The 15,631-nt window shown below is 38.1% G+C and overlaps 1 protein-coding gene across 5 annotated transcripts in view; it reads left to right on the top strand.

The window, feature by feature from the left end:
* The first annotated feature begins 9,935 nt into the window (after positions 1-9,935).
* The window catches only part of gria3b (glutamate receptor, ionotropic, AMPA 3b), an 88,202-nt gene continuing 82,506 nt past the window's right edge, over positions 9,936-15,631 (top strand). The window contains exons 1-2 of one of the 5 annotated variants that reach the window (XM_075481147.1): positions 9,936-10,466; positions 10,955-11,113. In XM_075481147.1, the coding sequence (XP_075337262.1) occupies positions 10,388-10,466; positions 10,955-11,113 (238 nt within the window). In that variant the 5' untranslated portion in view covers positions 9,936-10,387. The remainder of the gene's footprint in view (positions 10,467-10,954; positions 11,114-15,631) is intronic. The other 4 variants (XM_075481146.1, XM_075481148.1, XM_075481145.1 and 1 more) reach the window with 4 other exon arrangements.

The following is a 15,631-nucleotide window of genomic DNA, read 5'->3' as shown; positions in this document are numbered from 1 at the left end:
TGAAGAAAGCCATGCTTATATCAAATTAATTGTAAGCTGGTCTTTGTAAAAAGTGGCAGCCATTAAAAGAAGGTAAAATAAACATTAAACCATCATACTTAGATATGCATGCAATTGCCAGTGCTTCAACATGACACAGTTCTAAAGCCTGGAAGCTTTACAGTGGTTAATTCAGTTTCCAAGCTGTGGCCACACAAGTGGTGTTAAGTTTTTGTCATTTTTCATTCCAGTCTGATAAACTTCTCCAGGATAGGTTTTCAGGAGAATTTCTTATGACAGCGTACAAAACAGTGTAAACATCCTCAATCTGACACACTCCCTTGGTTTCTCTGAAGTGCTTCTGAATAATGATGTAATATTGGCAAGAAAACATCTCCACGCTGATCATCTGCCTTTTCTTCTCTTTGAGAAGAAATTATTTAATTAGCTTGGCCTTTCCAGGGAGCTTAACCTTTGAAAATGTCAGGTGAAGAGGTTTAAAATAAGTGTGCCATATTCTCAGAAAATCCCTGTTTTAGAGGGATCATGATGACCTATAGAAGCATGGCAAAAAGGGGGTCTGACAGTGATGAATCTAACAGCCTTGAGCAATTTGTTATAGCTCAGATATTCTCTTAGAAATCCTTTTTAAAGCAGAACTCCCACTCAGCTGAACTAACCCATCCAGGGACTTGCATAACAATCACCTGTCCAGACTTTTTAAGTTCTTATAGAGTTGGTCATATTATGTTTGTGCCTAGTTAGATGCTTTCTTTCTAAATAACATTAAGTAAAAACTGCAGTTTACTAGATGGGCAGCAGCGTATAAACAATAGCTATTCCCCTCAGTGACAAAGCCATTTGTTTGATCTGAGACAGATCACTTCACCTCTATCTTCTTTGGGTTTCTTCTGCCTTTGTTGTCGCCACTCTATAGCTGTCTCTTCTAATCTTTAGCTTTCATGTCAACTAAATTAAGTATTTTATTGCCATCGCTGCAGTGTCCCCACCACTGGTCAAAATAAATGGAAATGAATATGGCTTATTTTGCGTGGACATGCGTACATACAGAGCACACGTAGCTCAGCCATAAAGGCTTCTGTCAAAGTAAATTGGATCACACGGATGACGCATCCAGTGCACTTTACCTCTGAATGGGGAAAAAAAAAGGGGGAAATATGTGAAAATTTAATGACTCTAAGAGGAATATGATGTTCAGGAAAGTGACGTGAAAATGTAATAAATTGCTGCATGTTTAAAAATGTCACAAGCACGTGATGTTAAAAATAACACAGACTGTGGCTAAAAATCTTGTTTTAATATGCTCGGTGCTCATATTTTGAATACAGTTTTTATCTCCGTGATGTTTGTAACACCTCAGTGCTGGGAGCAAATTGTTCTTACAAACCACAGCATCCATACATGGTATAACACCTCTATCGTTACTTGTTAAAAAGCAGGCAGTGTTTTTACAAAAAGACTGAAACACACAAAGAATAAGTTTGTCAGTTTGTCAGATGCACTGTGTATTATAGGTTTAGGCATACAGTAGAGAATCTCTGCTTCCTCTGCTCACCTCAATAAATACAGCACGTATGTCCACCTTTGACTTGGCTTAGTATGTCATTCACACAGAGGTGCGGACACTGCATCAAACAATCATGATTTGTAAACACTGCCTTTTGTTCGATATTCATTATACTTGGTGGAAAGTCTACCAAGTGCATTGTTGGTGGCACTATTTTCATCAGCTAACCCTTTGCTATTCACCTATACGAAACAGCACTCATCTATATTTTCTTAAAAATCTAAGAAAAGAACAAATTCTCATAAAATATATTTACAGAAAACACAAATTTTTGGTAAACATTTCTCCTCCTCAAGGCTTGTCATTAATTGAAAACATTTATTGCATGATGAAATGAAAAGCAATAACAGTGCTCTAGTATTTGAGATGTTGTCCTTGTAGTATTGTCAATTATATGTAAGGTTACAATTATTTACATGTCAATGTCTTCTGTTTTTATTGACCTATCCTGGAAACAGGGTTTCTGCATTTGTTTATCTACTTTCCCATTATTGGGAAAGTATTATCGATAGTAAGCCGTTACCGATAGTAAGCTCTCTGAGATGGCTCCAGCTTGCTTGCTGTTTAGGCTCAGCTTCAGTATTATAGTCACATTATGCAGAAATGGGTTTTGAAGGCCTTGTGCACCACAGGTGATGTTTATAGGCTGATGGTGGCCTTGTAGACATTCTAATTATAGCAATACTTGTATGCCAAATTTAGTACTGCCTCTCTGTGCTCTGAAACCACCCACTACTGCCACTGACAGCACACTGCATGAAAATATTCCAATGTGCCACAGAACTTTGAAAATGTACATTACCGTTTATATTCTTAGCAGGGTTACTTGTGAGTTTGAAAAAAAAAAAAAAAAAGTTTCCAGCTACCTGGTCTTGGCCTTGTCAGCATCATAGATTTGGAATTTACTGAAGTTCTGTTCGCTTGGACCAAAAGGAAAAGGGAGGGTTATTCTGTCTTTAACTCCTTAACTGTTTTGTTCAGAGAATTTCATTGGCTTGATTACAGTTTTATCTGTCAAATGAATGCACAAAAATAGCTGACATAACATTGTGTTCTAAATCCAATTTTGCATTGATTGACGGTGTGCGATTCCCCAAGCCCACGTTACAGCTTCCTGAACCATCAGAGCATATTGTGGCATTTTTTACATTGGATAAGGGGGGTTGTTTGCTGGAAGTAATTAGTTAAGCTCCTCTGACTTTGGAAATTTAATTGCAGGTACAGTAGAACCGGCTAACAATAGGATAACTCAAGCATTGCAGACTCTTTTATACCGACTAAGAGCAGAAGCCTGCTTCCCGATGAACAAAACTGACACACAAATATACCAGCATTGACATTCGCCGACATGCACTTAACAGGCCACTTCATTCTTAGATCCATTAATGACATAACTTCATGTTTCATAATAACTACGGAGACATAGAAGCATTATTAAGATTCATGGCACAGACTGTGTGGGGTATGTTTGTCAGTAATCATGTGCTACATGCTTTGGTGTGTTGGCTCTTAAAAATGCTTGACCTTGAATTCTGCTTTCATGTATGTTGCAAATAAAAGCACGAGGGAGTACCATTAGGCAAATATCACGCACTGATGTGCCTGAAAACATGTACGTCTGTCGTATAAAGATAAATATTTTCCTTGGAATTGTAATATGCCTCTGGTTATCATTATTTGCATGCAATTTAGAAGCATACATTAAGTCCTGCTCATTACTTGCTGCTCAGCCTACACAAAACCTTATATAAGGATATCTTTAAATCACTCTAAACTTCAATGTTTACCCTTGAAGGAAATCTGTCAAACACTATGATATGCAAGACTGATTTCTCTCTACATTAGCAGATTTATTTTTTAACACTCGTAATAGCTGAAAGATCAATCACAAGAACAGGTAACATGACACAATGGACACAGTGGTAATTATTTAAAAGGATCACTGACTATTAATGGTATTTTGTCTCACCTCTCCCATTATCTGCAGCGACCAGTTTGTTTTCCCCTCAATTAGGCACGCAGAGAGAGAACAACACCTATCTCCTAATACTGGAATATGGCATCAGAGCTCATGGGGGCAGGGAAAATAACAGGCTGCTGTTGTTACCACTGCTGATGCTTCTATTGAGGATTATTTAGAGCATTTTTTCCTTGCTGCACTGGCAGCATTTCATTTCTTTATTCTATCCAACATAACTTGTTCCACCATTAAACCTTTGTCAATCGCTTTTTGAGGTCTGAAATGACTGGGTCACGGAAACTCCACCTGAATCAGAGAAATGCTGTGTTTTTATTCCTACTTTTATTCTCCATTCCATTTTCCATTTGTCCATTTAACAGGATTTGATATAATTCTACAGCCATAGATTTAATCTTGGCAACTGTGTTTCTTATTTGGAAATAGGGAATATATATGAATACATTATCAGGACGCAATGTTTGATCTTCAAAATTAGTCTATTTTGTACCTGTTTGATATGTTCATGGTGCTCTTTGAACAAAAATGTTTAAAACCTTTTGCTAGAAATGTCAAGAGAAATGGAAAAAGCAATGTCAATGATGTTATGTAAGAAGCTAAGAAGCTACTATCAACTACGTTGTTGAGATCCACAACTCGGATCCTTTTTACCACATTTAACTGTAATACCACTCTGTACCTCTGGATAGCACAGACGTTACCCGTATCTAGTGTCCCCGAGAGCAAACAGAAGAAGGAGAGGAGGAATCAATAGCCCACTCTGACGGTAGCATATCAACAAACTGGCAGCAAACACCATAGTGTCTACTCTGCCCTGCAGCGAACAGAAGAACAGAACAAAAACAAAGAAGTGGAAGCAGTAGCAAATGGATAAATTTGCAGCAAACAGAGCATAGATATGGGTAGACGTTTGTGAAGAGCACGGTTATTACAACAATGATGGAAGGTCCTAGCAAGCAAACATTACCTCGTCAACACTTGGAAACACAAGGAAACTTCATCCAACAGCAAATATATGACACTGCAAGAAAAGAATGTAAATAAATCTAAAAACAATTTCACCTGAGACAGCTTTTGGGCAGCTAAGAACTAAAATCTGGTTTAGAATTTGTAACTTTTCTTCTGGACCAGTAAATGAAAAGCTTGTAATGTTAATGTGGATGCAGCTTATGCTGGAGCTGTAATCTTTCTCAGCTGATTCTGCAGCGCCAGCCTGTTATGTCTGCACACGTTGATGTTGTGCTGAACCTTCTTTGTATGTAATGTGTACATTACCAAAGAGGAAAGGCTTTTTTGCACAGACAAGGCGTAACTCACGTGAAAAGGGCTATAGTGTTAATGTGTTTGCTATTTGTGCTTAAAACCAAGCTGAACCCATGATGTAAATATAAGTTGTGTAAATGTAGCTGTACTATTTTGAGCATTAGCAATAAGATAAAAATATATGTTCATTGCGTTGTTTGCTGTTAGTCAGCTACTTTCTTGTCATTGCAAATGATTTCTTCAATTAAAATCAAATGAGTCTGGCGTCAACATGAAAATGAGCCGATTAAGATTGTTTTCTTCTCTCAGTCGTTTGGAAGGCTTGCAGAAAAAAAAGAATGAAAGGAAAGAAAATATATGGCAATATTCAAATAAGTGTAAATTGCTATTTATACAAATTTGTGTAAATCAATAATGATTATATGATTACATAGTTCTGGATACAGACTCTCTCTACCTCCTTTACTAAGGGTTATTTATTTACAACACCCCGTCCCCAAAAAAATTAAGAAAGTAAGAAAACAAAGATATAAAAAAGACCTTTATCCAAAAGATCTGTCGCAATAGAAGGAAAATATATCTTTCACAGTTTTCACCAAAAAAATCATGTAATGAACATGTGACTTCGTGACCCCTCTGGTACAGATATTATCGTCCGTAACCTTATGTCTTAATTTGTACTAAACTGTTGTTTTCATTGTAGATATTAATGTGCTCACTCAAGATTTTTCTGAAATCATGACACAGTGCTAACTAACTTTATTTCAGCTTTGAGAGTTAAAGTTTCAGGATTATTTCAAACATGGGTGGCGTTTTTATTAAAAAAGTAAACTGAATATTTTCCTATAGTTATGAAAAAAGTCCCTCTTTTCACATGCCAACTTTTAATATTTTGAGTTTGTTTTTATTGTATTTATCTTCCATGTCATATATTTGCTAAAGTAGATGACCCGCTAAAAGTTTCATCAGCAAATGCTTTCAGAGTAAACTACTTAAAGTCTTCCTACTACATGCAGGTACGCTTGAACAGCTTATTCAGAAATGACGTGCTATATACCGTGAAAAACTATGCCTGAGTGTTTAAACATGTTTCATCCTGTACATAATAGTGGGAGTTAGAGGTGTAAAGATTTGCGTGGAGACAGCCTTGATCTCATATAGTGACACTTCCTGCCACACAGTGCTCACTGCCGCAGTCATATGCTTCTGAGACCAAGAGTGTCAGTCTTTGCAGCTGATAACGCTGCTTCTGTCACACTCAGGTCAAAGAGTGTTTGCTGGGGACTGAAAGCGCATGATTCGTTTTGTTATGCGGCACATAGTCACATTCAAATTGAGCAAAGAAGGTGGGCACTTTTTTCTCATCCCTTGTGTGCCACATGGAGTGTTTTTCCCTTTCCTTTTAAAGGAAAGACTTCATGCTTGAACATAATTTCTACCAGAATGTCCCTCCAATTTGGTAAATAGTTAAATACTTTGTTTACAAATGAGATTTCAACATTCTACAGTATTGCACAGAATGTTCCCTTCAGATGGATTTTTTTTATTCTTACATGTATGTGACTCCACAACAATGGCAGGTGCATCTCTGTCTCGATAGGCCACTGCCTGCCCACAGTTTCTTTCACTGAATGCGACACTGACAGAATAAAGAAGAGCTCCTTGAGAGCAGACTCTCTTATCAGCCTCCAACATCTGGCTGAGACTGATGGGCTCTTGGAACAGCTCTCCAAATATCATTGAGTTTGAGCTGCATATTGCTTGTTTAACTGCATCCTTCCTACAATGCAAATTCAGCCCCTCTCATTATGTGTCTTTCACCAGAGGAACCCATTTCTATGATTACTAAAATTAGTTTCTCAGCAGGGCAGGATTGATGTGAAGCAGCAAACGCAAGGGGAGGAAAAGGATAAACGGAAAGGTGAGGTTGTTCAGATGTGAGCAAAAACATTAAAAATGTCATGACCAGTCTTGATGAACCACTACACGTCAGAAAATTCTCGAATTTGCAAGCTGTTAAGTCTTTGAACCTTTGACTCGAAAGGTATTTTTCACTGACAAGCATTTAATCTTTTGCAGAAAATTGGTCTTGCTAAATTGAAATTATTGTTGATTTAAAATGTAAAACCTTTGTGTTGCTAGCAACGGTATTAGTTTAAAGCTCAGAGGAAATCTGTACTAAATTTAAGAATTTTTCCATATCTGCTGGTCACAGGCTACCAAGACTGTGATCAAACATTAGGAGGGTTTTAGCAGATGTGCCCTACTGAGAATCTTTTGTTCTAATCCCAACAGGACATTATCAGGATGGATCAGTTGTGTAAATTTGTGTTTGTGTTTTATTTTGATAGCAGAAGAGTCATCCTTTTTTTCAATCTCCGTGTGCCAAGCCTTGTTTTCTTGTTCTCATAGTATAATCATTTCATCACATAATGTGCAAAAATTTTGACTGGAGATACCTGCATCATTCCTTTTTTCTTGTGTCTTTGTTTTCTTTTTGCTGGAGCTGGAAACACTGAAGTAGTGAATTATGCTGGGGTATTGCAAACCAAGCACTTTGCTCAATCCAGATGCTGACCCATACTAAACGCTGAACAAGAACATTCTCACGTAACTTTATTCAACACTATAAAATGTAATTTGCATTTCTTCACAGTTGAAAGATAAGATTATAGTCTAACCAAAGTCAAAATCAACAATCTACGAAAAGTACAGTTATCTGAGAAACGATGACCTCTGGCACAAAGAAAGAAAGAAAGAAAGAAAGAAAGTGTTATATAAAGGGTTTTGCTGTGGCCAAAATTGTTTCCTTTAAAAGTTTCAAATCGCAAACATTTAGGTTTGAGGTATTTATAGGCCTTGATTTTTTATTTTGAATGTATTCAACACTCAGAATCTGCCTCAAAAGTCCAGCAGATATATTCCCACACATGCCAAGAGTACTTTATGATCATAGGGAAAATACAAGCTTATAATGTCAAGATGACAGAATAATTATCCAGTAATCATGAGCCAATCAAGCCTTAAAATAATTGCACTCATTGACTCTTGACTCACTTTGAGGCTGAAGCTGTCTTTATTCTGTTTTTAAAGTCAATGTTACATTAGTCACAAACGTTTTTTTTTCTCATGTGTTCTATAACAAGCAAAGATGAAGTTTGGTTATATAAGGAGGAAAATACAGGAAGCAAATGAATAATTGTTCCTAGTGCAGCTTGAGCTGTTGCCTGTGAATCATCATCATCATCATCTTGAGATACAAAGGCAACATTTTTTCATCTTTTTTTTTTTTTTTTTTTTTTTTTTTTTTTTTTTTTTTTTTTAGCCTTTCCATGCACGAGCAACACTGTGTTTGTTTTTAAATCCAAAAAGGCATACCATATATATATTTGTTTTTGTATAGATCATATCTGTGAAATTTTACACTTGTGAGTGAATGGAATTCCTGCTTAGGCTCAGGCTAGAGAATAATGTGGCATGGCCAAAATGTCCTAATTGCAAATAAAGCAATGGAATCACCATAATCTAAAAATCAATTATGTCAAGGCCTTATCTCTATGCTCGAGCTCCCATGGTATGAAAAAAAAAGCGTTTTTTTCCTCTTTTCTTTTCTTTTTTTGTTTGCTCTGTGGGCTTTGTTTGAAAATTTTGCACAATTAACTCAGTTGATCGGGAATCAGCATGCACTATTAAAGAGTGACGAAACTGCTCCCTTTGTACTCTTTCAATTAACTGTGTTTTGTTGCATTTTAGCAGATCAACATCGCAGGTATCCTCTCATCTCCTCTCAAACAACTATCAACATTTGAGATGAGGGTATGATGTGATGTTGTGGAAATAGTAGATCACAGAAGTCAGCAGGACATGGATTGCATTTGCTCGTTATGACTTCAGCCACCGAGGTCAACATACAACACTACAACTTTGACACAAATGCTGCGGGGACTGAAGAATCAATGTGATGTCATTGGGCTTATATCCCCAGAGACACAATAAATTGTGGGAATAGACATCAACTTTGACTCCAATTGGAAGAGAAATCTCACACACACACCTACAACTGCAGAATCGCTCATGTCATCCCGATTTGAAATATCAAAACGAAAGCAATCAAACTTATAAAATCATGCTAATTTCTCTGATATTTCACATTGTCATCTGTTATTGTAATGTTTAACGATGCTTGATCAACTGCATTGTACCAGAAGAGCCCTTATCTCTCTGGCTCTTACTGGAATTAGTCATTTATTTATCTTTCTAAATTATGAGCGTACACTGTTTTATTGCCTTTTAATGCAAAAAATAAAAAATAAAATCCTGAAAAGTTGAGAACAGGATACACACGCCATCCCATATTAAGGCGAACAAGGCACATTGTAATATCAATATCACAAGACTTATCCATGTGCAATGCAATTAAAAACTCAATTTTCAAATGGCTTTGGTGAGGGTGATAAATGGGCCAGTAATCCCTTAAATGTTCTCTCTTAAGCAGAATCAAAGGAATGATAGATGTTTCATTAGAGACAGTAAAAATTCAAATAAATATAATGACAGAGAGTGTATGGACAAATATGACTTGGTTTTCTATCACAGATCTTCAAAAGAATGCTGTTTGTATATCAATATGTTTAGAATTTCTTAAACCACAACCAGAAAATACTTTGCTTCCTTTTAATCTCGCTAAATTTTCAGAACCATGGACAGCTCTGCTGACTACGGGTTTCCTCGGCTACGTCTGCCATCATCAGTGTTTTATTATGTGTGGGTGTCCAGGCATTATGTTTGTCTGTCTGAATTTAAGCTCTTTGGGTTTTTTTTTTTTAATTATTATTGTTATAATCACTTATTCATTTAATCGTAGCCTTACAAATGATATTGTTTTACGGGCCCCAAACGTGGATAGCTTTAGAATTAAAATGATGCAACATGGCAACTTCTGAAGTCACACTTTTAAGATACAGCCTTGTGTATCTCATTGCTGAAAATACTCACAAATCTCTGTTTTAGCCCCATGGGACGAACATAAAGATTTGCAACAAACGAACACCGCCTCTCCGCGCATCCTCTAAATGCAGCAGCTGCCACAGCTGGAAGCGGTCGAGCAAGTCAGAATCTTTGTCCACCTGAGATTGCAGTGTTTTTTACTGACTCGGTCAACAGTGAGCTTTTAATGTGATATGCTTAGTGCCGCGTTTATTCCAAGCTGTCGTAATCTCGTGGGCTGAGGTTTTTTAATTCAACGTCAGATCAAGTTTGACCAGCACTGCCCTGCCGCGACGGGTCCAATCGGAGTTCAGATCAGATCCTTCTTCCCCCGCCAACCTACCCTCCCCTCCTCCCTCTCCGTTTCTCTCCCTCTCTCTCTCTCTCTCCTTCCCTCTATCTCTCTTTCTTAGTTGCAAAAAAAAAAAAAAAAAATCCTCCGCAGCTGGGCTGCACCTCAATGAATGAATTGGTGCACTGTGAGCGACCATCATCTTTCCACTGGATTTCCATCTGCTCCCGGTTTTGACCCAGAACATATGAATTTGCTTAGACAGACCCTTTTAAGGAGTTGAACAGATAGGTCGGAGAAAATGGCACAACGCGTGATTTTCTTTCTCATGTGGCTCCTTGACCGGTCATTAGCTGGCTTCCCCAATCAGATCAACATCGGTAAGTGTGTTGTTGTGTTAAGCGGCTGCAGATTTGGCTTTGTTTGTGGAAATAAAACGCATGATTGCAATTTTAAACCGGATACTGCGCGCGGAGCTCTGCGCAATAATGCCGACTAACTTGATTTTCCATGGGTTATGCAGCAAGATTAAAACCACTGCTTTGAGAACTAAACTATCAGTGCAGCTATTGTTTACTGTCATTGTAATAAAGAACTGAAAATAGACTGAAAAATCAAAGTTCTAAAGAGCATTTTTTCTTATGAAGAAGACGGGAGACGGAATGTTCCCCACTCATACCGGCGACTTAGCAGACAGACGCGCTGGTCAACAACGCATGAGTTAGGCTGTTTTGTCAAATGTCAACTAGCCTCATTGTGTATAAAACGTAAAGTTCTTCGCCATTCAAAAAAACAAGAGTCTGAAGTGACAGTTGCCCGGGTGCGACTGTGAGAGAGTTATCTGATCTTGGTTTTCATCTTTTCAAAGGGGGACTGTTCATGCGTTCAACGGTGCAGGAGCACAGCGCGTTCAGGTTCGCTGTCCAACTCTACAACACCAATCAAAACACCACTGAAAAGCCTTTCCATCTCAACTACAATGTCGACAACCTCGAGTCCTCCAACAGCTTTTCGGTCACCCATGCATGTAAGTGTACCTCCTTGTCAGTCACATCCAGGGGTCCCACTGCTTCTGTCTACCAAGAATACGCAGAATTATTTATGTCAAGCTTGTGGCTACAGCTCAGTGCAGGGTCCTGTCACCTCACCGATTCATAGTCTCAGAGGAACAGAAACACCTGCAAACACTTTTCTTGTCCCCAGAAGAATACAATTTTTTTCGTGTAGTTTTTTTTTTCATTGTAGGCTAAAATATTGCCAATAAATCTTTATGATCATTTTTATCTATGCAATAACAGTTTTGCAGACACAAAGGAGTTATGATATGGATTGTCCTACTGTTACATTTACAGTATTTGTGCTTGTAATTTGCTGCTACAGTAACACAGTAAACATGTTTCCAATCACACAATGCTGGGTTCAAGAACTCCCTATGGAGGAGTTCATGTTGAGTCTTAAACGAAAAGCACACTGTGAATATCTTTCATGTATCATAAAAAATTCACTTGCCAAGAGAAAAAGCTTACTTTATATATGTATATATTTTTGTCCTATTTTTCTTTTGTTATGTGGTTATTATATTCTCATGGTGCAATTAGTGTAACGTTTCCACGTATCTTTATCTCTTTATCATTACTTTGTGAGGCTGGATTTTGTTTTCTTTGTTTTTTTGATAAATAGAAACAGAGAAAAACAAATGAACAATTTGGAATGAAACAAATGATTTGAAATGCGATTTTGCTATCTAATGTAAAAAAAAAAAAATTAAAAAGAAAAAGAAACGCTCAGTTTGGCTTTGTAGGCGCTCAGCTCTTCCTGACTGACTGGTGCGTTTGTGTCCTCCTAACCCCTGTCTGACATGGTCATAATGGCCCCCTGACTCCCTGTGTGCCAGAGCGTCTTCGCCTGTTCCATCCTCTGACTCCCCCTGTGTTACAGAGCATCTCCCCAGCATTGCGGAGTCAGCTCATTAGCACTCAGCCCTCATACCACCTCACCGTGCTGTCACTGGGTGAAAGGGGGAAAAAAAATCCATAGCTCCCCAACCAACGCCAGCAAATGAGTTGGACTCAGACCTGCAAAGGAGGTGGGTCTGAGCAGTGAGGAAGATGAAGCAGAGCATCATATCGCAGGCAGCAGAGCTGGAAATGCCTCAACGAAGGCATCCACAGGAAACAATAAGCAAATAAGAGTGAATAAATAATAGATAATGCCGTGCAATTTCACGCACGTTGAAGAGGAAGGGAAGCATGGGAGAAAAAGGCTTGATATCAGAATCTAATTAAATTCACGGGCATACAGAGTTTAAGCGAGAAGGAAGGGCTTCCTTTGGGAGCCATGACCCCGTTTCATGCCGCCATGTCTTAGCATCTCTATCATACTGTGGCAATACTGTCACAAACTTTAGAAATGAAAATCATAAGCCTTGAATGATGCAAAGAAACTAATTTCAAAGTACGAGTGCCAAATATCATGCTGCTGGCATGCAGATTGCTCAGATACTCTATTCTGGTGGAATGTTTGCCTGCTGCAATATACGAGAAGACATTTTACATCTATCAGCCACAACATTAAAACCACTGACATGTGTTTAAGTCAGCAGCATTGATCATATTGTTAGGGAAGCAGGGTTCTGATTACATGTATGTAATGCTAATTTGTCAGACCCTCTGTGTATTGACCACAAACACGCAGTTTAATTTAAAGCTTTCCATGATGGATTCTCTTGTTACCCTGATCCAACTCAGAATTCCAAGAGCCTTGTGCTATAACCACACACTCACCTGGCCTCCAAACTCTAAAGATCTCAGTCTGACAGAGCATCTAAGGGATGTGACCCAAAATATCTGCTGCCAACATCCCAGTCATCCCAGGACACCCTAAGGGGTTCTGTGTCTGTGCTCTGATGAGTCAGAGCTGTTTAGCGAAACAAGGCGAACCTACACAAATTTTGGTAGGTGACTTTATTGTTGTAGATGATAAATGCATATTTCACAAATTAAGTATCATGTTTTTTATTGTAAGATCATGATAAGGACTTTGAGCAAAGAATGTTGTTAGATCAGACAGAGACATGGCTTTTCCTTTTCATTTAATTTGTGCAACATTGGAAGATCTGACATTTTTGTCAAGAGCGCTCTCCGAGACTCTTGTCAAGCTGAGTTCGCCAACCACAGACAGCTCATGCTGAGCTCACAACAGTCGACAAGCACCTCAGATTGCAGGGAACAAAACGGAGATGACTCCTATTAAATATCACTTATCTGCTTACTTCCAAGCTTGTGAGTTTAAGCCTGTAGTAGGAGAAGACCTCGTGTGCTCCTAGTTTTATATTTGTCAGTGTTGATGTTTAGTCTGGAAACTGTCACAATTATTTAGTGGACATTCAAAGTCCCTTTGTCATCATTAGGATGCTGTGAATGACTCAGGCATTTGTCAGAAGTAGCACACATCCACTTTGTGAGTGGTTAAGGTTTTACGCAAGTGGCATTTATGTGGATTTGGGGAGAACAAAACTATTTTGAGACATGATTTTGAACTTTGATGAAGATGACATCCGACTTATTTTTTGTCTGTTATTCGATATGTTTTATTAGTTCAGTATGGACAGCCAGATGGTATAGAACGCCTCCAACTCTGACTCTTCACAATGTAGAATTGCCCTCATTCACTGCTCATCCTCTCCTCTCCTAATTCCAAGAGAGCTCGTAGAAAGAAGTTTATTTGGCTTTTTAGAAGAAGAAAAAAAAGCATATTCTTGCGTCTGTGCATTTTCTTTCAAGTAGGTTTTAAGCCCTATGTTATTAACTGAATTAGTGACTTAGAAAAAACAACGCGTCGCTTCAGTAATCCTGGAGACATGGCTTTGTCCCACATCAGCATGGTATGTGTTCTGGTGACAAGATTTTTGTTGCTTTGAAGTAACAGAAGAAATTGTAAAATGTGTAATTACCAGCTCAGGGTCCATTATAGCGACGGAAGCTAGGAGTCAGGTATGCTCACAGAGAGTGCCGAAGTAGTTCAAAGCAAAGGTTACCAGTTTGAGAAAAGCAGAGCAGACAGCATTAATGTTGCTGATAGTCGTGGCTGGCCGATTTAATGACACTGCCGTCCTTTTTCTATCCTGTTTACCCTTCTTCTTTACTTTCTTTACCTGAGGCGGGAAAAAAAACATCAAGGTCCCTCGCATTTCTTCTTGCCTCACTATTTATGAGATTACTCGCCTTGATTCTTGTTAAAGGCAGATTTTGCACTGCTTGGCTTTTGAATCTTGTCTCACTATTCTTCATTCCTCATTCTGTCATTAAGCTAATGGTCTGTGTCCCCTCTGCCAGCCTTTTTACATCTGCCTACCCTTCTTTTATTGAATCCTCCTGGTCTTTAAACCCTGGCAGAAGCACATTCTTCTTTGGCTACTCTCTTTTCCCACTTTCCCCACTGTTATTAGCTGTAGACAAAACTGCCTCATTCCAAGAGTTTGAATAAGAACAGGAGGATAAAGAAGGACAATGTGACTGCATTTGTATTTTACAATGGCAAGAAAAAGCACAAGAGAGAAAAGCAGAACCATAATGATATTTTATTGGCCACTAACCAGCTGAGACTCCAAGAAGTTGCTGGTCCGGTATATAAGCTGCAGTAAAATCCACTATTTTTAGTCTTTCTTCTTGTTTTACAGAGATTTATCAAACAAAAGACGTGTTTGTGAGCTGTAGTGGTGTGTGAAGATGGATTTTTTTACCTTTGGGCATACTACCCGGACTACGTCTTTCCCCTGTCTCCATGACCTAACTGGCTGTTGGTTCTACCCTATATGTTGTAAATCTTCTCTTCCACCATTCTGACACACACTGTATTTTTTAAGGTTGCTGCTATTTTAGCAGTTATAATATTGACTTTTAATAACTAGATTAGGAATATGTTTGCTTTACTTAGGAGCATTACAAATGTTGAAAATAATTCCAAAAGACAGCTCTCTAAAAGTAGCTGGTTTAGTTTTTTAATCCTTTTTGGCCTAAAATGGATGAAATAAGATTATCTGTCCAAACTGATCCTATTTAGTCCATATAAGTTCAGTATTACATTCTGTGTTTTTAAGAAAAAATTTTGTGTTCAAATTTAATTTTCAAAAGGATCTATTTTGGAAATTAAATCATTTTGCTACAGACACACTTAAACCCCAATGTGCCAAAGATTTTAGCACTTAAGGGCCTTTCAGCAGTATATTTGTGTTCTGAAGTGCTGTTCAGACAAAACAAGACATTTAAATACCAGCTTGAGCTTTTGGTAAGTTATTGTTGATGATTTAAAAATGAAATGGAAAAAAGAAAATGTCTGTTGCATTACTAATGTTGTCCATATCCCCGCACCTGAGCTAAGACCTATACAGAGTCCTGTTGAGAAACCAGCATAATATGGCAGGCAGAATCACAGGATGGGAAAAACAGAGGATACTCCACCTCACTTTGAGGCAAAACTTCAGTATACATTAGATGTAGTAGACTATAAAATGATGTGACACCTGTTTAAATATACTTGACATGGG

Source organism: Odontesthes bonariensis, chromosome 13 (assembly GCF_027942865.1).
Source record: "Odontesthes bonariensis isolate fOdoBon6 chromosome 13, fOdoBon6.hap1, whole genome shotgun sequence".
NCBI lineage: Eukaryota > Metazoa > Chordata > Actinopteri > Atheriniformes > Atherinopsidae > Odontesthes > Odontesthes bonariensis.
This window is presented reverse-complemented; position numbering and strand designations above follow the sequence as displayed.